The 24,164-nt window shown below is 46.0% G+C and overlaps 1 protein-coding gene across 2 annotated transcripts in view; it reads right to left on the reverse strand.

The window, feature by feature from the left end:
- Window positions 1-2,957: 2,957 nt before the first annotated feature.
- SLC25A28 (solute carrier family 25 member 28) overlaps window positions 2,958-24,164 on the reverse strand; it is a 61,362-nt gene continuing 40,155 nt past the window's right edge. Inside the window, exons 1-4 of one of the 2 annotated variants that reach the window (XM_025397617.1) lie at window positions 12,465-12,880; window positions 6,115-6,343; window positions 4,975-5,031; window positions 2,958-3,799 (exon numbers count right to left, since the gene is read on the reverse strand). In XM_025397617.1, coding sequence (XP_025253402.1) covers window positions 3,282-3,799; window positions 4,975-5,031; window positions 6,115-6,343; window positions 12,465-12,755 — 1,095 coding nt within the window. In that variant the 5' untranslated portion in view covers window positions 12,756-12,880 and the 3' untranslated portion in view covers window positions 2,958-3,281. Of the gene's footprint in view, window positions 3,800-4,974; window positions 5,032-6,114; window positions 6,344-12,464; window positions 12,881-24,164 lie in introns of those variants that run through there. The other variant, XM_025397618.1, reaches the window with a different exon arrangement.

Consider the following 24,164-nt stretch of genomic DNA (forward strand, 5'->3'; position numbering starts at 1 on the left):
TATGGCCTGACAACCAGGATGCAGGTTAGAGGATAGTGGGGCTGAGACTGTCCCTGAGAACATCTAGGGCTAGGAGGCTTCTTAGAGGTCATCTTGCTTTGCATCCCTCCAGGAGCTTGACTTCACTGTATAGAATCCCTGGCAGGGCTGACCAGCCCCAGGTCCTGTATTTGAGAGCTTGCTGCTGTGCAAGGCTGTCTGTATCATTGCTGCAAAGCTCTGTTAGAAGGTCAAGTTCTCTGGGTAATGGGATTCGAAGTATTTTCTTTTTATCAATGCTTCTTAAATTTTATAAAATTAGCATGATTCAACTTTTATTGGCTTTTACAAAAGTATTTTTTAATTCTGTTCATCAAAGCCACCTTCTTCTCTGTTTACTCTGACCTACACTTATCTTTCCTGTCTCTAAATCTCATTGTTAATTTCTGTATAATCCAGTACATGTCTATATACTGTCTTGTGTTATTACAAGTTTGTTTCACTCATGTTGGTCTCAGCTGTCCAGTGAAGAACATTTTCCTCTGGCCAAATTGTGACTTATTTTCTCATTTTCCCTGACACACAGCACTGTGCAGGAATTGGCCACTTATGATGGCTGGGTACTGGATTCTCCAGGTGTCACATAAATTATCTGGCATTCCACAGAGGCTCTGGACCTGGGGATGCCCCCAAACACCCACAGTTCTCCTGGACCTGCTGAGCCCCTTGGAAATGACCCAGGTATCCAGTCACTGGCATTGCTAATGTTCAACCTGTCACATTATTCTGCCTCTATCTCCTCTTTGACCTCTAGTGACTGGGCCAAGAGACCTGCAGAACCTAATGTCCTGTCCAGATTCCAGATTAAATGTCCTCCAGTAGCTACAGCACAATCAGGCTGGAAGATCACTTTTGTATTATTTTCTCATTATTTGTGAACAGCATTAGAGCAGAGGTGGTCTCTAGCAGCTACCAATCTTTAAGAAATTACCCCGCGTTCTATTCTTGAAAAATGAGCCTTATTGCCATCGTGTCTACTGTGTGCCAGATACCATGCCAGACAGCTCTGTAAAGCTGACTGCAGGGACTAGGTCCTGACAGCCATCTCTTTGCTCTCTTGCTCAGTCTATACTGGGAGGCAGCTACTCAATTACATTTTTACTAGCAAACCCTCTGAAATGACCTCTACAATGATATCATCACACTCTTTTTACTCAGAAACCACTGCTTAGCACTATTAACATCTCTCCTCTCCATGCTAAATCAGAGGGGCAGGATAGCCTACTTAAATAAAGCTTAGAACAGGAGACCCTGCTGGTTTCTTGACAGTTTTTTTCAAGTGCATTCAGACATGATTCTCCATAGATATTGAAGGGCTGTCAGGTGGGAGGACAAGATCTACTTTGTGACCGAATCCTATTGCTTCTACAATCCTAACATGGCTCCCGGCTCCATGCCACAGTCCTGCTTCAGACCACCATGCACTTGCCTGGATTACCACAGCAGCCTCCCAACCAGTTGGCCTGCCTGTCCAGTCTTGCTCCTCTAATCCTTTCTCCAGAGAGCCTAAGTGATCTGTTTAAATTGTAAATCTGATCATACCACACCTCTGCTTAAAACTCCATAATGCTTTTGTATGGCCTTCAGGATAAACCTAAACTCCACAGCATTCCTTTGAAGACCCAGTCTCGGCTTGGCTCTCAGGCTGCATGTCTTGCCCAGACTGTTTCAGTCCTACCAAACCACTTGCACACTGAATCCCAAATACTTTTTAATTCTCTTACCTCTAGGTCTTTGTCTAGAACATAACCCCTCCCCTGTTCACCAAGTTAGCTCTTTTGCCTTCCAGGTGTTACCTCAGATGTCACTTCCTCCAAAAGTCTACCCTGGTCACCCAAGGCTACGCTGGGTATCCTTCTGTCTTCTGAGTATTCTAGGTGTATTCTATCTTCTCTCCTGTCGTTTTATCTTGTGATTGCCTGTTTCCATGTATCTTCCTCTCCAGACAATAAGCTCCTTGAGGGCTGGGATTGTTTTATCTATCATTGTATTTCCAACACCAGTGCTTGGCACAGAGACACTCAATAGTTAATGAATGAATGACAGATGAGCTAACAAGAATAGGTGGAAGACTCAGAGGGGTACATTTCTATGTACTGAAGAACTTGCTAATAACTAGTGATATTAACAAAAAAAAAAAAAAAAAAAGAAAAGCACACTGACCTACCAAGCACAGGGAAAGCCCCATCTCTGAAAAGTCTCCAAGCAGAGCCCAGCTGGTCATCAGGGAGCTTCCTCAGTAGATGGCAGTAGATGTGAGATGCCCTCCACTCATTTCCCATCTGTAGGAAGCCACGCTTAGATTCACTTGTGAGGTCAAAAGACTTGGGCTGGGGTCCCAGTTCTGCACTGACTGTGAGGCTTTGGACCAGTCATAGCCTCTGAGCTTTCTTGCTTGTGAAACAGAAATGACACCTGCACTGCCTACTTCAGAGATTTTTGAGGTTCGAATGAGATCACACATGCTCAAGTACTCTGTGAAAGCCTTAAAATAAAATGAAATGTATTATTTACCATGTAATCTTCAGGACTTGCAGCCTCACTGAATAATTTGAGTTTCACAACTAAAATGGAAACCAAGTGCCACATGTAAAGCACTGCTGCAGGGAGAGCTGCGAAATTAGAGCAGAGACCTGCCTCTTCTGCGCTGCACTACCGCCCTAGGGAAGATAGTGGGCATCCGGAGCATCTGGTTGGGGTCTGTCAAGGGCTGCTTGTTCTAGCCATCAGAGAGATTGCTTGGGGCCTACTACTAATGTCTTAAATCGTCATGAAAATCAGCAGAAAACAAAAACTACACACATACTCAATAAACCTTTCCTTTGGGTCCCTTGATTTATGCTTAAAGGAAAGTCAAGAACAATTAACAGCATTTCACTTCCCCTTTAGCAAGACAAACCCAATGAAACCACTAACCATTTAATTTAAAGGCTTTTTATTAGGAACCAGGGGAATGAGCTGCTTATCCCTCTATAACAGTCCAGAGCAGGTCGTCAGGCCCAGGATGGAGAGAGGTTATCAAAGGTGCTGTGGTGTGCTTTGCTGCACGTGCTTAGGGCCTGGAAGGAAAGGTGGTGGCAACAGAGGTTGGCAGAACTGGTGTTAGTCGAAACACCAAAATCCTGGGGGAGAGCCCCTCTACCTTCCTTCTAACTCCACTTGAGGCGGGAGCATTCCAGGAGACAGAATGTGAGCAGGATGCAGCAGTGTCATCTGAACCCCTGGCTTCGTTCAGTGCTACTTCACTTGCCGGCCCTCCACTCTTCTTGCCGTTTAGTGATTAGGTATTTGAAGAACTCATACACAGACCACGCTATGGCTGTGGAGGGGATCTGGTAAATTACTCTAGCTTGCACCCCTCGGAAGTAGGCGGTCACCCCACCTACTTGATATACCGTCCTGAAGGCACTAGCCATGCCTGTGATATGTCCTGTAATGTGTGAGTTCAAAGCCAAGGACTCCTGGGTGTTGAGCAGTGTTTTGCAAACGTCCAGTGGGGTTGTGGCTGCGGCAGCTACAGCTCCTGCGCAAGCTCCAGAGAGGACGTGGGAGCTTGGGTTGTACCGTCTCTGGGGGTTAAAGTGCTCCTGCAGGAATTCATAGGTCATGAAGTGAATGGCTTGGAAGGGAACGTTCATGGTCAGCTGGGTGGTGTAGCTGCGGTAAAAGGCCCCGGCCCCTTCATTTTGCCACACTGCCCGTACACAGTCTGTCACCCGGTGGTATGGTGAGTTGTACATCTGCATCCTCTGCTTGACCACTAGTAGTGCCATCATCAAGGAAGGAAATGGTGACAGCGGCCAACCAGTGATGGAGAGTATCCAGATTCAGAGTCCCAAGTCAGCAGATCAGCCAATGGAATAGAGAGAGAAAAAAGTATGAGTGAGCTGCTGGCTAACCTGAGAAGTCAGCTTCCCTTTTTTGAGGGGAGTAGGCAGCGGGTTGGTAACAAGTCAAAAAACAACAAACCCACTTCCATCAGGACTTCTGTAAAGCCAGCCAATTCACACACAGGATGTATCTATGGTGTGGGAGCTCCAGAGAGTCTTCTTGAACTAAGTACCTATCTCTAATCTTACCCTCTTACCACTCCCAACAAGAAATGACTCCATGACAGTGAACATTATCATGAACACAGGCCCCTAACAATCCCAATCCTCAGGTACAAAGAGCACCTAACTTCTAAAATGTGAGATGGTGATCCTCCAAGAGGGGAGGAGAGAGAAGTGCTACCAAAGAAAAGATTCTTAGCCAAAAAGAGTTGGCTTTAGTTTTCAAACACCTCCCACTTCCTCAAGTAGATAACATGGTGTGAGCTCTGTGGAGCTTCAGCTTAGCTTTGGCTCTGTCCACCCCATGGCCTTGCCCAGACAGAAAATGAACGTGGCAACGATGCTATCCCCTTGTATTTGTTCATCCTCACGTGGAGAATGTTTTTGGAGAATTTTCCTCCAACTGAAAAGCCAAGACCCCAGTAGAAATGCAGGAACTGAGTTCTACAATTTAACCTTTCATTCCTATCCCAACTAGCTTCATTCCGATAAAAAAGGCAATATATTTAAGTGTCAATTCCTGCAAATCATAAGAGGGCAAAAAAAAAAAAAATCCATCTTCACCTCTTTGAAGAAAAATGAAGCTGCTAAACTTTCAGGACAGATCAAATCTACTACAAAGGAGACTCCCAGGAAAGCCCCAAAACAGGCCACATGGAGCCATATCTTTTTCTAGGGAAGCCCCAAGGATTAGTGAAATCCCAGTGAATCTGCTTCCTGTCCAAGAGGGTGCCTCCTAACTACCAAAAACATGGAGGGAGCACCCTCTAGTGGTAAAACAAGGTAAGAGAATTTCCCACCAAAACTGATGTGCTCTTTCTTCTGCAAACTGGAAAGAAACACAGGTGCAGCTGCCCAGAGTGATAGGTTGAGGAATCATTACCTTCTGCAGGGTTCATGGCTGCATCATGAAGTAATGTTGCCACACACCCGGCCGCACCTGCAAACAAGAAAACAACTGCCACATGTAAGGCCAAGAGAGCGTGACCAACTCATTGAAGTCTCCCACTGAAGGGGAGTGGCTGTGCTACACCACAAGGTAACGTTAGGAGGTAGTCCAAAAGATGGGGATCCACTGCTCCTAAACTCCTGTTTAAGGGAAGTATCTGTTCCCACCAACTTTGTAAGGTCACCAATGCATTCCACATCCATGACAGGAAGGCCAGCTCAGGTCTTATCAATAAAGATCGTTCTGAGAATAAATGCAGCGCCCCACACAGGAAGCAGATACACTGCTGCCTAGGGATGATAGCACATCACCTGCCACCAGTGGAGGGAGATACGGGGGCCAGGTGGTCAGATCTCATAGAATCTCACCACAGAATCCCACCTCTGTCCTGCTGCAGAACCCATTTGCAGATCCTAACGTTTGTCTATAAAGATCTTTCGTTCAGGTCCTGAACTACTCTACCCCTCACCCTCTCCACACTCAACTTGGTTCCAGCCAGTCCTGAAGCCCTAGGCTGCTATCCTTTCTCTTACTTCCATACAACCTTCTGGTTTCTTCATGCAGTTCCTTGGCCCCACCCCCATTCACTTTGTCATGAGGCTTTGTCATGTTCTCAACAACACAAACTGCCTCTGGTGAGTTAGGATCCTGAAAAGGTGAGGCGAAAAGCAGGGGCTTCATTAGTATCTTCCTTGGGTGGCTGGCTGGGTCGCCTCCAATCCTGCCCTGAGGAGCAGGACACCATACAACTATGAAACATACACTGGGGGTAGTTCAGTGTGTCTCCATGTTACCAGGGCATTAGAAGTTGATGCCAGGGAGATGAGAGGAACAAGTCAAGCTGGTAGGTAAGGGAGGATACTGTAACCCTTTGTTGAGATGCCCCAAAGGAAAAGGCAGGGTTGAAGCGGCCCGTTGTCTGAGAACATCAGGTTTGGAAGTCCCTCCCTTATAATCTGGCCTATCCCAGCCCAAAGCTTCAGCTCCAAACCATGCTGAGACTGGAAAGCACTGACAGCAGCAAAGCCCAAAGAGTTGGGAAAGTGGGGGAACCAGCACAGGAAGGCTCAATACCATTGGCAATATGGCTATTGCCCCCAGGGTGGATTACATCACTCAATGTCTTTTTTAACTTTTCGTAGCAGGCAAAATAAAGGGCGTGGGCAGGCCCTGCGCCTGTTGCTGTGACGTTCAGCCCCCTCATGGGCCTCCATAGGCCCTCCGTTCTTATAATCCTCCAGAGGGCTTCCAACACATTGCGATAGCGGGCAGCTGGGTCAGGCTGTAGACTCTGCATCCGGGTCTGAAATTACAGCAAGGAGAAGCGCAATGTCAGCAATGCCAACTTCTCGCCCTACCTCAACACACTTGGCTGACCTTCTACATGGAGCTGTGCCCATCTGTGAGAGGGATATCTGACATTCAGCTTATTTCCAATCTATAGCTGATCTTTCTTTTAAGCCTTGGACCTTTCTTTTTCTTGTTATCTATGACCCTGAGAGTGGAACACCATTATTTTCCTTGAAAAAATAATACCACCATTTGCTAAGTGTCCTGGTACTCCAAAATCATTCAGAGCCCCAGCAACAAATATCAAGCTTTCAGAAGTTGCTTTTGTGCCTTAATACACTCAAGCTGACAGTTCTTCACAAATGGATTCTAAATTCAAGTATTTACTGTCTATGACATACTTTATGCTTTATACCTAAAGACTGCCCCTGGCCCTGCTTCATGACCACACACTGAGGGGCGGCTAATATTTTGATACTTTTTCAGACTACCTGGCAATGGCGGCTGGGTCTACACCGAGTCTTGGCAGAAGTAGCATTCTTAATAGATGATTTTATTTCTTGGGAAAGGAAGTTTACCCTGAAACTGCAAAGGTAGGAGTGTCTAGCTAGAAACCAATCTAGTCTCCAATCCTGAAGGGCCCTTCCAGATTTCCAATCTAAATTGATTGAATCCCAAAATTGGCATTAGCAAATAAAATCAGTCTCAGTGAAACATAATCCTTGGAATCTCTCTAAAGGATTCAATGATTGGAATAAAAGCGTAGGGTAGACACTTTGTATGATGTTCCTTGACAAAGTTTTGTTGAAATTTGGGAAATTAATCTTATTTGAAACACCTCCCTAAATTAGACCTTTTCTGAAGAGTGTGTCTCCCCAGGAAAATTTCTCTGACCCGTCTACTGACCCATTTCAAGGTAAAGTAACATGGAAACTAATAGTTAATATAAAATCAATGTCTAAAAAGAAAAACCAATGTCTGGTGCCTGACACACAATAAGCACTTCTGATTTGTCTGTTGAATGAATGAATCTTTTGTCACATAACTGTATCAGCTACAATCACTGGTGAGCCAATGGGAGCAAGTGATGCCCAAGTACAGTTTAAATTTCTGCATCAATCTAATCACTAGATTCTATTTGGAATTAGAAGCTTGAACCTTCGGCCAGGCACAGTGGCTCACACCTGTAATCCCAGCACTTTGAGAGGCTGAGGCAAGCGGATCACCTGAGGTCAGGAGTTCGAGACTAGCCTCGCCAACATGGTGAAACCCCGTCTCTACTAAAAATACAAAAAAATTAGCCGAGCATGGTGGTATGCGCCTATAATCCCAGCTACTCAGGAGGCAGGAGAATCGCTTGAACCTGCAAGGCGGAGGTTGTAGTGGGCCTTTGCTGGTTTGAGCCACTGCACTGTAGCCAGGGTAACAAGAGCAAAACTCCATCTCAAAAAAAAAAAAAAAGAAAAAAAAAGCTTCAACCTTCCTCTTGGCCAATTGGAATCCAAGAGTAATACCTTTCCTCAAGATCATGGGAGAAAAGAAACTAACCAGATGAACAGGTCCCGGTTAGCTGCAAGCAATCCACATTCCTCTGGTTATTTTCTCCTGCCTGCTACCAAAAAAAACCGGAAGCTTAAAAGGTTAGTTACTGGATGGTCAATCAGAAATACTCTATACAGTATCACTTATCACAATTTGACACATTCTTTCCTACTTCCCCCCACAAAACCTCATGTATTTCCAATAAAGGGTTTGTTTACTGATCTTTCACATCACACAAGGCATATAAAATCCATCAGAAGAGTTGTTCATAGAGACTACGGGTCAAATGCTGGCTAGAGCTACTAATAAGCAAAGATAAATTGAGCTTCTTGGCTTATCATGTTTCCATGCATTTATTCAAAACTGATCTTGTATAGGGAGAATGTTCAGAAATTGCATTGCTCTGCCGCAGTCAGTGGTGTATTTGGCTACCAATTCTGAAAGGTTTGGCTTCAGAGGCCTGGAACTCCTCACCCCCAAGAGAAAACCAGATTGTGGGAAGCTACTTTGAACATTCTATACACACATCTAAGTCTAACTCAACAATTCTAACTCGATAAAAATACACCCTTATGGAGAGGACCTGGGCATAAGCTATGCCAAGTATATAAATATGGCTCCCCAAGTTTGTGGGCCAATAAATCTGCCTTTTACAGAAAGATGAAATAGTAAGAATTTCTGAAAAATCTCAGTATGAAAAACCTCGACCTGGCTTGGAGAAAAGTCAAACAACCCAGTAGAGAGGTAAGTGGTTTGGTAAAAGACAAGCCACATTTGAGTCAAAAAGCCTGAGTCTGAGCCTCAGCTTTGCTAGTTGTATGATCTTGGGTATGTCACTTAACCTCTCTAAGCTTCAAAATTGTCATCTATAACAACAGGCCAAGAATGACTGGCTCATAGGGCTGTTGTGGGGATTAAAAGAGATAAGGTATGTAAAAGCCATTGGTAATTTATAAGGTGCTAGAAATATAAAGATCTTTATTGTATTCAAAATGATTCTAAGATATATTTGTTCATATCTAAGAATTTACAGATCATGGTAGCATTGCCTCCTGTATAAGTCATTTCACAAATATACATGGACAACTAACTGTCCTTAGCCACTAATAAATCGGGGTTAATTTTGTATTTTTTGTTTTCCTTTTAAAGTTTCTCTGTGGCTATAATGATTTACATGTCCCACTATTAATCTGAAGGTCATATGTTCAGGGACAAGCTTTACTGTGAAATTCTGTGCCTTGCCTGGTTCTTGTAATCTGCTTTTGGGAAGCTATATGGAAGGCTTGAGAGTCTGATACACTGAGTTCAAATCACAACTGTGCCACCTAAACTCTGTGACCTTGGACAAGTTATATAACTGTTCCCTAAGCCTCCTTTCAACTGTAAAATAATGAAAATAGTTTCTACTTCATCAAGTTGCTTCACAGATTAAATGAATAAATGTATGTAAGGTACTTCAGATAGTGCTTGGCACACAAGATCACCGAACACTTATTATTAGATGCAAGAAAATCAAATAAGCTAATGTTTCCATTTCCTAACCTTTCACAGGTGAATATGTACAGATACCATTTACATTTGGAAACTGGAGATTTATCTCCCTCTGCTCTTCCCCTCTTTATTATATAAGTGGATATTTGCTTCACCACTTCAGAGCCAACAACAGCAGCTTGATGATAGGTGGGTACTTAGCCAGATGATTTTGAGAAGGGTTCTGACCGTTTTGGGTTGCAGAATCTGTCCCCATAGATAAAGTCTGGCGCTTGCCTCTGAGGCCCAGAAAAGGAAACTGGGATTTATCTGGGCTCCCAAGCCTCTCCATTATGGCCATGGAAATAGCTGGTTGAATAATGATGGTCTAGCAAGGCTACACTGACTTCTCATGGTCCCTCTCAAGGATATTAAAAGTCAACTTGACCCTGATAAGTAGCTGAGGATGGACAGGCTTGCATGCTAAGAGGCAATGTCAGCTTTCATTTGCAAACACTATGGTTGCCCTTTAGGCTCCAACAACATGGATACCTGCCTCCAGTCTTAAAGACTGGGCTGCTTTTCCTCCCCACCATCCACTTATTAAAAGAAGAAGGATAACTGCCGGAACAAGCAAACTGGGAAGCCCTTTCTGAAGGAAGGGATTTGAATTTTACTTTCATGCCTGCACAAAAGCATTTAACATACTCACTGACACTAAATCATACTGGCCTCACCTAGTTTTTCCCTCTAAGTCATTTAAATCCCAGCATTAAGTGCAAGTCAAAATGAGCCTTCTAAAATAAGCTTTCGTTATTGTTGACAACTCCTGAGCATTTTTTTCTCAAATCATTATTTCCTTAATGGAGGGCTTTCAAGATATAACTGCAATGTTGTATGACTAATTTTTTAAAAACCAAAATGCCAAAGCTTATGTAAATGAGTAAGAACTGTTCTTCAAAATAGTTACCTTGGAAGGCTACAATTGACTTATTCCAGCAATGCTGTGGTTATGCAAAACCTTTCTGGAACTTCTCTTTCAGAGGTGTTTCCTCAATGGGTTTATAGGCCTCAGAAGTAAAGCAGTCTCCTTGCTTTCAAGTCCCACCTTATTTTGACGCCAACAGTATTACCCATTTTGACCTCCCACTTTGTTCACCATATTTGATTCTGAATAGTCTTTGTTCCTGCAAAATCAATTTCATCTTATCACAGGGCAAAGATTTGCCTCCCTTAAGGACAAGCACCCAAATATTCTAGAAGCATTTTTAACAGGGATTTATAAAATGTTTATAGCAACAATAGCACTATGTAAATATATGGAGTAAGGAGATAACCTTCCATTATGTTATAATGGAACAGTGGTTAAATTGGTAAGTTACAGTAATATTTCTAAGATAAATTATTACACTGTATTTTTCAAGCCATTAAATAATTTTCACGGTTTTCTTTGATCTGTTTTCCATTCAATACTCATCCAGAAAAACTGCATCCTAAACCCTGCACTCCACTCATACTGCACTCACTCCCTAGTCTAAGTCTAGGGAGCTAGATTATATTAACTTTTGGATATACGGCATTATTAACTCACAAGTCATTCAACCTAGAGTCTATACATATAATGTATGCATCTTTTTTATTTATACTTACTCGTTTTACATTTCAATGTTGTTACTTCTCATGGATTTTACTGTTTATTTCTATTTCTCCCAATTGACAAGGGCATTTAACATTCTAATGTCCATTTTAGTCAAGTACATTTACCCCATTTTCAATGGATATGGCCCTTGTTAGGAGTTACCTTGTGCTAATATACTCCTGCCAGTTTACTGTCATTCACAAAGCTTAATGAGCACTCCCCCCATTTCCTTATCCACATTACTAATGAAAACATGAAACAGTACTAGAATCAGAGGGAGGTAAAAGGGATCTACTTTGCATTTCCCAAGTTGATTCTCTCCTCCTTTTGAATACATAACACTTTACTGATTTGACGAGGAAATATAAATCAAAAAGCTGCCAGGTTACTGTTTGACTATTACCCTTAACATGTAAAGGAGGTATCGGTCTTTGTCATATCAACAGTCCCCTCTAGTTTACCTCTCCCTCAATTCAGTCCTCACCTTTAGTGGCTGCTACCTTTACTAATGCAAGAATAAGAACTGTAAAGAACAATAATCTGTTTCTTTCTTCACCCAGCTTTCTTCAGAAGGACCTGACTTCTGTACACATTAATCATCCTGCTTGGTTGTGAATGCAATTATACTTTCACAAGAATCGTGTCTTCTTGTTGATCTCATTCCATTGTCTTCATACTTACATCTACTTTCTAATACCGTCACACTTCCTTTCTAGGCAACTTCTCCCTTTTTGTCAACTTCAGGTGGCCAAAGAAATTGCTATCAGTTTCATCTCTCTTGTTTGGAGGCTGATGTGCTCCCTGCACATACAGTCCTAATCCCAGCTCAATTTTCATGTTCAGGAAATAGGTGGGGTATCATGCTTGCTTCACAGAGAAACTGAAACCTTTTCCTGAATACGATCTTTCCCATATTACTTCCAGTCTGGAACTCTGCATTCTCACTGCACAATGATTTCCAATCACTCATGTGTTAAGATTTAACGTGTAAGTCCTTTATCTAGCTGAAAGATTCCAGATTCGGGTTCCTGCCCCGTCAGTAAAGGAAGATACAGTAAGGAGTTTGTAAAAGCACTAGCCCAGAAAACATCTCAAGCCGTTAGATCCATTTCAGGGTCTGGGTCACGCCAGCTGGCTTCACCTTAATCGAGTTAGTAGCACTTACCTGAGCTTCGGGATACCCCATCCCACCCTATTCCTGTTTAGTCCCAGGTGGGGTCCAGGGCTTTGGCTGACAGATTTTCGATCCTGAGTCCCGATTCAGATTTCACTGACGGTTAGAAATAGGTCCTGGTTCCTGACTGGGATCAACTCCCAGCTGGGACCTTGCTTGAATGGAGTGTCGGTTCGAATCATGTGGTAGTGGCAGGAGCCAGGAAGGAACCCATGTCGGCTCCGGCTCTCAGCCGGGATCCTGGCTCCGGACAAGACCCAGGGGTCGGGTCAGCCCCAGGTCTGGTTCGAAGCCCAGTGCAGGTCTCACCTTGACGCAGTCGATGGGGTACATCACGCAGTGCTCCAGGATCCCTGCCACGGCGCCTGCCACCATGTGCGTGGTGACAGTGGCTCCAGCCGGCAGCGCCTCGTAGTCCGGGCCAGAGTCCGGATCTTGACGTACCGGCGGCCTGCAGGCCCCGGCCTCCCCGCCGCCGGCCCCCCGGCCCACGCCCCGCTGCAGCCACCCGTCCAGCAGCGCCGACTCCCCGGGGCTCCGCCCGGGCCCTGCCGCCGGCCCCCCCGCCACACCGCCAGCACCCCGCCCCTCCAACTCCATCCACCCGGGCCAGCTGCGGCGCCCACCCCCGCCGCCGCTGCCACCAGTGCCGCCGCCGCCCCCCGGCCCCGTAGTGTCCGCCTCAGGCGCGGCCCAGAGAGCCCGGGGCCTCCGGCTCCCGCTTGGCCCCGCGGACACGCCCCCCAACCAACCATTGGTGCAGACCCCGAGTTAGACCCACCCTTTTCCTGACGTAAGAAAAATCAGTCGGTAGTATTAGCGAAGTCGCCTGTCATTCCTCCGCCCTGAGGCGTTGCTAGCGCCTAAATCCCACCCCTTCCCCTTTGATCTTGGAAGCTTCTTGTTTATTGGTCACTGATTGGCCGACATGTGCGATCAACCCGCCTCTGACTTTTTAGAAGGGCGGGAGAAACTTAAGGCTGAACTTTGATAGGCTCAACCACTCTTGATACTTTGACCGCGGCCATTGGCCCGCACCACGTCGGTCCCCGATTGGCTATAGAAAGAGCGAAGCGCCCAGGGAGTCTAGGGGCCGACTTCGGGCCCCTCACTGGCGCCTGCAGAGCTGCGGTCCGCGTGCGCGGGATCGCGTCGGGGGCGGGGCGGGACAGGCCTTCAACGTCAAACTGCTGACGGGCACCGTTACGACCAGCGCTCGAGTGCGCTCCTCAAATTCTGAGACGCGTGGCTGGAGAGCGGGCGGCCCTGGCCCCGGAGAGCCGTGTTCCCGCGGGATCTCGTCGCGGGCATGAGGCGGAGCCGGCCTGGACCGGTCATCCTCTGGCTGGCGCGACCCGCAGCCTGTCCGGGAAGCCGTTGCGACATGCGGGCCGGGAACCGCCTCACAGCCAGGGGAGGACCGCGGCGGCCCGCTAGACTCTTGTCGGGTCTGGAGTGGGCCCTGGGGCCGGACCCAGTGCTCCTCAGGCCCCAGCGCCCGGCACTGAGCCTCGCATCCACGTTCGCACAGTAAACCCAGCAAGTGTTGAATGAATGAGGTCCTCCGGGCCCCGGCTGTCACTGGGCTCTGCGCCAGGCCGAGAGCCGAAGGCGGGGAAGGAAGATGTCGAAATGGGCGGGATGATTCAGAGATGACGGCCGGTGGCGAGGCGGGGCTGGAGGCCGCATCCCAAAGGCAGCAGGAAAGTGCGGCGGCTGTGGGGAAGCTCGGAGGCACTGCCCGGCCCAGTCTGAAGCATCAGCATCTTGTTCCTGAGCCGGCGCGCTGATGGGCCCCCCCGCCTGGCGACGAGGGCCTCTGCCTCCCTCGGGTCAGCCCGGGTCCTGAGAGGCAAGGCCAGCGATTCCCGGCCTTAGGACCTCCTGCGCTAGGGAGCACGGGCGCCTTCCGTTTGCCTTCCCTGAGCGTGTTGGCACAAGCCGCCCGCGGTTTCCAGCTGTCTTCTCTGTTTTACCCAGATGATGCAACTGTGGACTTTTTCATCTGTTTATAGCCTTTCCTTGGATAGGAAAGATGTTTTCCTTTTTTTCTTTCTAAAGTTTAGCCCTTCTCTGGGCTTCCTTTTTAAAAACTTTTTGTACTCTTAAGCGGTCGTTGTTAACCGTTGGGTCGCGACCGTTTGGAAAATAATAAACCTACGAATTCTTTTCTCCTACTTCTACCTCCCATCCCCTCTGTGCACCCAAAATTTTGCATATAATTTCTGCATTTCAGAGTCCCTGAAGGTGCCATGTGGACACCCTAGGGGGTCCATTAACCTAGTTAACCTCTCCCTGGCCAGCGCAGTGGCTCACACCTGTAACCCCAACACTTTGAGAGGCCGAGGTGCGACGATTGCTTGAGCTCAGGAGTTTGAGACCAGCCTGGACAACATGGCAAAACCCCGTCTCTACAAAATAATAAATACAAAAAAGTACAAAAATTCAAAAATTAGGTGGGTATGGTGGCGTGCACCTGTAGTCTCAGCTACTGGGGGGAGGATTGCTTGCACCAGGGAGGCCGAGGCTGCAGTGAGCTGTGTTGACGCCACTACACTCTAGCCTGGGTGACAAAGCAGAACTTTGTCTCAAAAAATTTTTTTAAAAAGGAAATCCCCCACAGCATGTTCAGTCTCTCCATTTCTCTAGCATATTTAGCTTGAGAAATGAATAGGTCTACCAAAAACCCATTCAATCCTGCTAGAGTACTAATTCCCTTTACTGCCAGATTACTCAAGTGATGACCTATCCACCTCTATGTCCTTTCTCTCCTTAAGCTCTTTTCATTTTTCACTCTCTTATTCATTGGTCATAAATGACCTTTCCAAATCCAATGGTCTTTTTCTATTCCGGTTTTTCTTAACATCTCCAGATAACGCTTGCCCCCACCCCTCACTGGCACTTTTTCCTAGCTTCAGAAACCGCTCTACCTTTTAGACTTCTCAGTCACTTACACTTCTCTAGCCATTAAAGTGGAACATCCCTAAAAGTTTAATGCTTCATGGTCATCTTTAATACCTTAGAGAACTTTTGCCATTCCAAACCAGTTGTCCTCATTGGAACCTATCTTTATTTCCCTTATTGCATACTTGTAACTGAAAATTCCATGGGAACATTCAGTAATGTTTACTGAGTACCAACTGTGTACTTGAAGCTGGGGATACAGGACAGACAGACTCCATGTTCTCATGGAGCTTTTTAATGATGGGGGTGGGGAGGTGGGACAGAAAAACACACACAAAATGTCAGCTCTGGATGCCATGCTGATCTTTGAAATAGGGTGGTATGATATAGTGTGACTACATTTGTATGGCCAAGGAAGGCCTTTCTGAGGAGATGACATGTATGGTGAGTTCTGAATGACAGGCAGGAGCCAGTCATGACAGACTTGGAGAAGGGGCCAGCAGAAGGAACAGTAGGTACGACAACCCTAAGATGAGAACAAGGTTGGTGCATGAGGAACAGAAGGCCAGTGTGGCTGGAGCATGGTGAGTGAGTGGGGGAGGGGATACAACATGAGGTTGGAAAGATAAACAAGTGGTGAATATTCACCTTGATTTCTGACTCAGCATGTCCATTCCAAACTCAGCCGTTCCACTCCCCACCCTAACCCATTCCTCCAAAATGTTCGTGTTCCATGAAAATCTTCACTATTTGCCCAATCAATGAGACTGTAAAGCTGGAGTCTTCCTTGAGTGCCCATTCAGAATCATTATTCTGAACTGTTTCTTCTGTTTATGCTCTCCTTTTCCTCTGTATTGATATACTTTCCCTGAATCTGGTTACGTCTGTATTGTCATAACCCCTTGAAAGGCCTGCCTGCCTTGAGGATCCCCTAGCTTCAGCAGTATTTCGATTCTCCTCCTTCCAGGTACATAGTAGGATGTTTTTTCCACCTCCTTGAAGATAGGCGTGGCCATGGGATTTGATTTGGCCAGTGAAATACGAGGGAAGCACAAGAGTCACACATTTCCTCCTCTGCCACATGACTAGTGATTGTTCAAATGGTGGAGGCTCTGTCAGCCTGGGGCTCTGGTGAGGATGACATGAAGCAGAGTTCCCTACTTGCTACCTGCTTGCTCTCAGACAGACTTCAGCATCAGTGAGAAATAAATCTTAGTTGTTTCAAGACACAGAACTTTTAGGATTATTCCACACCATAGCGTAAACTAACCCAGTACTTCTGAGACTTTAATGTGATGATAAATGATATTACCTGAAGAATTTGTTAAAATGCAGATTGCAGTTCTGTATGTCTGGGTGGGGCCTAAGATTCTTCCCTCCCTCCCTCCCTCCCTCCCTCCCTCCCTTCCTTCCTTCCTTCCTTCCTCATTCTCTTCTTTCTTCCTTTCTCCTTCCTTCCGTCCTTCATTCCTTCCTTTCCTTCCTTCTTTCTTTCTTTCTCTTTCTTCTTTCTTTTCTTTCCCTCCCCCCCTCCCTCCCTCTCTCTCTCTCTCTCTCTTTCTTTCTTTCTTTTCTTTCTTCTCTCTCTCTCTCTCTTTCTCTCTTTTCTCTTTTTCTTTCTCTCTCTCTCTCTTTCTTTTGTAGACAAAGGGTCTGCTGTCTTGCCCAAAATGGCCTTAGAACTCCTGGACTCAAGCAATCCTCTTGTCTCAGCTTCCCAAAGTTCTGAGATTACAGGTGTGAGCCACCATGCCTACCTAGATTCTGCATTTTTGACAAGCTCCCGAGTGATGCTGATGCTGCTAGACCTTGGACCACACTTTGAATAGTAAGCACCTAACCTGCACACAAACCCATACACACTGTCGTACATCTCACCAGCACTAAACCTTCCTAAAAAATTATAGTGGTAAGCAGGCCAGGTGCGGTGGCTCATGCTTGTAATCCCAGCACTTTGGGAGACTGAGGCAGGCGGATCACTTGAGGTCAGGAGTTTGAGATCAGTCTGGCCAAGATGGTGAAACTCCATCTCTACTGAAAATACAAAAATCAGCCAGGTGTGGCAGTGTGTGCCTGTAATCCCAGCTACTCAGGAGGGTGAGGTGGGAGAATCACTTGAACCTGGGATGCGGAGGTTGCAGTGAGCCAAGATTGTGCCACTGTACTCCAGCCTGGGTGATAGAGTGAGACTCCATCTCGAAGAAAAAAAAAGTAGGCAAGGAACTTCATTGGTGATATTCTTCACAAACCCTCAACAGTTTCCTGCACCTGCAACTCCTCAGGTACTATAGTCATGTTTTCTTGTATTCCAGTGTCCGGAATTTATTCCTTCTGGTGGGTTCTTGGTCTCGCTGACTTCAAGAACGAAGCTGCGGACCCTTGCAGTGAGTGTTACAGTTCTTAGAGATGGTGTGTATGGAGTTTGTTCCTTCAGATGTTCAGATGTGTCCCGAGTTTCTTCCTTCCAGTGGGTTCGTGGTCTCGCTGACTTCAGGAGTGAAGCCGCAGACCTTCGCAGTGAGTGTTACAGCTCTTAAAGGTGGCACGTTCAGAGTTGTTTGTTCCTCCTGGTGGGTTCGTGGTCTCGCTTACTTCAGAAATGAAGCTGCAGACACTTGCGGTGAGTGTTATAGCTCATAAAGGTAGTGTGGACCCAAAGAGTGAGCAGCAGCGAGATTTGTTGTGAAGAGCGAAAGAACAAAACTTCCACAGCGTGGAAGGGGACCTGAGCGGGTTTCCGCTGCTGGCTTGGGTGGCCAGCTTTTATTCCCTTACTTGGCCCCCGCCCCCCACATCTTGCTGATTGGTCCATTTTACAGAGCATTGATTGGCCCATTTTATGGAGTGCTGATTGGTCCATTTTACAGAGTGCTGACTGATGCGTTTACAATTCTTTAGCTAGACACAGAGTGCTGTTTGGTGCATTTACAATCCTTTAGCTAGACACAGAGTGCTGATTGGTGTGTTTACAATCCTCTAGCTAGACAGAGAAGTTCTCCAAGTCCCCACCCGACTCAGAAGCCCAGCTGGCTTCACCTCTCAATCCCCCCTGTAAACAGGACACCCCAACTGCTGTTGGAAATTGGGTGATGACCGCTGTAGCTACTTCCTGCTGGATAGGGGCGATGAAGGGGCCCTGCAGTTGTAGTGTCCTCTAGAGGGGAGCTTGTTAGGCCAGTGAAAGGGCCAGCGGGTTGGTCTGGGGTCTTTGGTAGAAGTTGTTAGTTGAGCTCATTTAGGGTTCCATTTGTAAGACCATCTATAGCTTGATGGCCTCGATCCTAGAGGAAACAAATTTGACAAGGAGGTTCAAAATATAGGGCCTGAACGCGAGTAATAGCAAGATGGCTGTCACAAGACCTAGAAAAGGGAGAAGCAATGTCGCCCAACTCCAGAGGTTGGTTATAAGAGTTTGAAAGGCATTGTCTGATTTCAGAAACCTTTTCCTGTAAATGCCGGGTGGCATCTCGTACTATCCCTGACTGGTTAGTGTAAAAACAACACTCTTCCCCTAAGAAGGTGCAGAGTCCTCCTTTCTCAGCAGTGAGGAGGTCTAGGCCTTGGTGGTTTTGGAGAGTCACCGCTGCCAAAGAGTCTATTTGGGATTATAGAGTAAGGATAGATTTCGCTATTTCTTGCAAACTGTCTAAGAAATCTTTTGAGAGTGTGTGGTAGTAGCATAATGAAGTAGATAAACTGGCTATTCCAGTTCCTGTAACAGTAGCTGTTCCTAACTATATAAGTAGGGGTATTAGTTGTATGGCTATGTGCTGACACACTTGAGCTTTGAGGGGTACTGATAGGGTCTGATTTCCATAAGATCAGAAGTTATGATAATACATGTTACACTGTTAACTTTTAGCAAATTTTACTTTTGTTGAAAACCTTGTAAGTTTGGGATTTTAATTTTTCTTTGCTATTAATAAAACCTTGTTCAGTCCATATTAACTTAGAATTGGTATAGATGGCTCCTTCCTGATTCTGCGTGTACTTTAAGGTTTGGCTGAGTGCAAACAACTCGCATGTTTGAGCAGACCAATTATTAGGCAATTTTCCTAACTCTGCTTCTGCAAGAGTTTGCTTATCACTTACTGAATACCCACTGTGTCTTTTTTCCTTAATCTCTGGGTAGGAACCATCCTCCTGTCCTGAAGGGAGTTCCTCCTAGGTCTGGTCAGACCTTTGTATGGTAATTAATTAAGATTTAGATCCCCTGTTAGGAAACCTGCTGGGTTAAGGATTTTTGATAGGAAGGCTATGGGTTGTCAGTGGTCTCAGTGCTTTCAGGCTATGCCCTTGTTTACACTCACAACAAGGTGGTATTGGAGTGTTATAGGGTTACAGAGAAGACCTTCAATTATCAATTATAGGTTTTAAATTTACCCTGGCTTTTAAGGGAATAGGGTACACTTTTTTTTTCTTTACTACTTCTATCTCTCTCTTTTTCTCTCTTTGATTTCTTCTTCGTCTGTCTCTTTCTCTCTGATTCCCTCTTTGTCTCTTCCTCTCTTTCCATCTTTGACTTTCTGTCTCTCTCTCTCTTCCTCTCTCTCTCTCTCTGACTCCTTCTTTGTCTCTGTCTCTTCCTCTGTCTCCTTCTCTTTGTCTCTCTGTTTCTTCCTCTCTCTCTTTCTCTGACTTTCTGTCTCTTTATCTCCTTTCTACTGCTTCTGCCAGCTGCTTATGCTGCTGTTCTCCCCTCTCCGTTCCTTTTTGATGGCTTTGACCATGTAAGACTGACACCTCTTTGGGTTTCTGCATTGCATGCAATAACTCCATGGTTTCCTTGTGATATTTAATGGGGGTTCCCCCAGAGGTTAGGAACTCCCTTTCTTTCCATATTGCAGCATGGGCATGTAGGATTAGATAAGCATACTTACTATCTGTAGCAAAGTCTCCCAATTACAACTGAGGAGAAACACCTGGTTACAGGCTGTCCCAGGATTCCTTAGATGGTAATGGACCTTGAGGACAGTTGTCCGGGACAGAAGATTAACACTGAGAAAGCTGCACCAGTATTAAGGAGGAAGTCAATTTCCTGGCCTTCACTGGTTATACATACCCAGGGCTCAGTGAGGGTGATGACATGAGCTGGTGCTTGCCTCGGTCCTATTGTTGGATCATCTGGTTGGGGGCTTCTGGTCCAGAGAACCTTTGTCCTTCCAGTAATTGCCTCAGCATAGTGGACATGGGAAAGGGGACAGCTTGTTTCTCGTAGGACACTCTTTTTTAAAGTGTTTTTGTAAATAACAATCCCTACCAGGTGACAGGCTTTCTGCATTTTCTGTCCTCTCTGAACCACCAAGGTTTGTTTGTCTGAGGGCCATGACTAAGCCCGCAGCCTTTCTCTGATCTCACTTTTCCTTTTTGGTCTGTTCCCCTCGGTCCCTATTATAGAACACCAAGGTTGCCAGGTTTAATAATGCCTCCAGATTTTGATCGGGGCCCAGGGCTCGCTTTTGTAGTTTTCTCCTGATATCTGTAACTGATTGGGTAATAAACTTATCTTTTAGGATCAATCGACCCTCGAGTGAGTCAGATGACAGGGGAGTATATTTTCTTAAGGCCTCCTGTAGCCACTCAAGGAAGGCAGAAGGATTTTCTTCCTTCCCCTGAGTTATGGTGGATATCATTGAATAATTCATGGGCTTTTTCCTAATTCTCCTTAGTCCTTCTACAACACAGGTCAACAGATGTTTGTGACTCTAGTCCCCATGATCTGAATCGAGGTCCCAGTGGGGATCCATACTGGGGATGGCTTGCTGACCAGTAGGGAATTTGTCCCTTTCTTTGGCTGTCATTCTATCATTTACTTGACTAAGATACTGGGTATCTCCAAACTCTCGGGCTACAGCTAAAGTTGCATGCTTTTCATTAAAGGCCAGGGTTTGATCTAGCAATAGCATGACATCTCTCCAAGTGAGATAGAAGGTTTGCCCTAGACCCTATAGGACATCTATGTACCTATCAGGATCATCTGAAAACTTCCCCAGGTCTGCCTTGATCTGCTTTAAATCAGAGAAGGAGAAGGGGACATGTACCCGGGTTGGGCTAAATTCCCCTCCCCCCTCAGCTTGAAGGGGACATAATCGATAGTCCTGGGGGTTTTTGTGGTCCTTTGGAGATTTCTTTGCTTGTTTCCTTCTGGGCAGGGGAGATTAGAGGAGGCTTATCATTAATAGGAAGGGGAGCTATATATTAATAGGAAGGATATGGAGGTAAGCTGAGAGGTCCTCCTGTGGGATGTAAATTGTAAGCTTTGCATAGTTGTGGATTCTCCTTCAATGAAAAGAAAGCTTGGACATAAGGTATTTCACTCCATTTGCCTTCCCTCTTACAGAAAAAGTCAAGCTGCAGGATAGTATTGTAATTTATACTTCCCTCAGGTGGCCATTTTTCCCCATCAGAGAGAGAATATTGTGGCCAGGCTGTAGTGCAGAAAAAAAATGAGCTGCCTCTTTTTCAGGGTTTGTGGGTCAAATTGGTCCCAATGGCTTAGGATGCATTTCAAGGGCGAGCCTGTTGATGCCTGAGTGTTTCCCATACGAAAGACAAAACAGCCCACAGTTTTGGTTTGTTTGTTTCTCCCCCTGCCCAAGAACCCTCAATGGTCCCTGGACCCTGCTGATCGGAATAGTTGTGCTCACAGACGCAGCAGCAGACACCTCTTGCCAAGAACCCACAAAGGTCCCTGGACTCTGCTGATCAGAATAGTTGTGCTCACTGATGCAGCAGTAGAAACACTAGTTTTTCTCCTAGACCACAAGGAGGACCGAGGAAGGTCGGAATAGTGACCCTTACTGACGTATTCTCTAAAACCTGTTAGAGTCCTAAGCATTCTCCTGTTAGTATTGGGACATTACCCCTGTCCTATAAAGATGTTATGTCCCCAAAATGAAGTGGAGGGCCATACCCTGAGGGAGGGGAGGGATCTCCAGAGTTGGAACAGTGATGCCTTTTGCCCTCACTTATATGAATAGGAAGGATACAATTTCTGAGGATCCCCAAATCCCAGCTTCAGGAATAGCTTTTGTTAGGCCTGCTAGTCTGAGGAGGGATCCTGAGATTCCACATAGTCCCCACTTCGATGGGGCTTTGGGCAAAAATTATGTCTTTCTAATTGGTGAACCCGGGTGCCTAAAGAAGGGAATCGAGTCCTGAAGTTTATACTAGAAATCATTCTTATAGGAGAAACTAGAAAAGCACCAGAGACAGGGAGTGGTTTTTAGAAGCAGGCCTAGCCTTGGAGAAGAGAGGTGAGAGGAAGTTTGTCTGACAGGCATTAGGACCCAGAAGGCAAGGGTCAGGATAGATAGGATAGATGGGCGAGTCTCGCTTGGGCGATGTGACTTTGAGAGTTCTGCTCATGGCCACAGGGTCAACCAATTTGTTGGCTTTCCACTCTGTTGACCCTCACCTCAGCCCAGAAGTACAGGAAAAGCAGAAGCTGGTTCCAGGCAAACCAACGCTCCCAACTCCAAAGAGTCAGAGGTTGTTAGAGAGCCCTTTCCCAGAAAGCCTGACGTGTCTTTAGTCCAGCAGCCATGCTGGTCCCTTTTAACTGGCCGACAGGTGCCCGGTATTTAGCCCCCAAATCCTAAGGAAAAATAGGCCACAATAGCAAGCGAAAGGGGTTCAGTGGTACTCACCACTTGGCAATAGCCCCATGTTAGTTGCCAAAATATGTCCCTTCATGGTCACCAAAATGTTTCCAGAATTTATTCCTTCTGGTTAGTTCTTGGTCTCGCTGACTTCAAGAATGAAGCCACAGACCCTCATGGTGAGTGTTACAGTTCTTAAAGATAGTGTGTCCGGAGTTTGTTCCTTCAGATGTTCAGATGTGTCCAGAGTTTCTTCCTTCTGGTGGGCTTGTGGTCTCACTGATTTCAGGAATGAAGCCACAGACCCTCGCAGTGAGTGTTACAGCTCATAAAGGTAGTGTGGACCCAAATAGTGAGTAGCAGCAAGATTTATTGTGAAGAGCAAAAAAACAAAGCTTCCACAGCGTGGAAGGGGACCCAAGTGGGTTGCCGGTGCTGGCTTGGGTGGCCAACTTTTATTCCCTTATTTGGCCCCACCCACATCCTGCTGATTGGTCCATTTTACAGAGCGTTGATTGGTCCATTTTACAGAGTGCTGATTGGTGCATTTACAATCCTTTAGCTAGATACAGAGTGCTGATTGGTGCATTTTTACAGAGTGTTGATTGGTGCGTTTACAATCCTCTAGCTAGACAGGAAAGTTCTCCAAGTCCCCACCCAACCCAGAAGCCCAGCTGGCTTCACCTTTCATTCCCAGTACAATTGTTTTTCACATTCTCCCTTCTATCTTGTCATTTTCTATATCTCTCTATGAGACCACTGGTTTTCTTAACATCAAGTCTCATTTTTTTTCTTTAGTAATAGAAACCTCAAGTTTCAAACTGGGCATGTGGCTTCCCAGCTAAAGCTGATTCCTAAATTGTGAAGAAACAGAACATGAGAGCTGCAGGAATTGAGAGATGGGGTAATATTTTCCCCAGCTTCCCTGGCAACCAACATTGGCTGTATGAGTAAGTTCTAGTTAGTGGCATGTGAGTGAAAGTGATGTTTGAAACACCTGGGTTGTGCCTTTAAAAGAAAAGGGTATGTTCTCCTTGTGCTCATTTTCTCCCTTCTCGTCAGAACACAGACCCAGAAGATAATTATTTTTGGCCATGAGGACAAGGCCTATACCTTAGCTGGTGGCAGAGCAAAAGTTAGAAGAAACTTGTGGGGCGGAGCAAGATGGCCGAATAGGAACAGCTCCCGTCTCCAACTCCCAGCGCCAGCGACACAGAAGACCGGTGATTTCTGCATTTTCAACTGAGGTACTGGGTTCATCTCACTGGGGAGTGCCGGACGATCGGTGCTGGTCAGCTGCTGCAGCCCGACCAGCGAGAGCTGAAGCAGGGCGAGGTATCGCCTCACCTGGGAAGCGCAAGGGGGAAGGGAATCCCTTTTCCTAGCCAGGGGAACTGAGACACACAACACCTGGAAAATCGGGTAACTCCCACCCCAATATTGCGCTTTAAGCAAACAGGCACACCAGGAGATCATATCCCACACCTGGCCGGGAGGGTCCCAC

This window comes from Theropithecus gelada, chromosome 9 (genome assembly GCF_003255815.1).
Source record: "Theropithecus gelada isolate Dixy chromosome 9, Tgel_1.0, whole genome shotgun sequence".
Taxonomy (NCBI): Eukaryota; Metazoa; Chordata; class Mammalia; order Primates; family Cercopithecidae; genus Theropithecus; species Theropithecus gelada.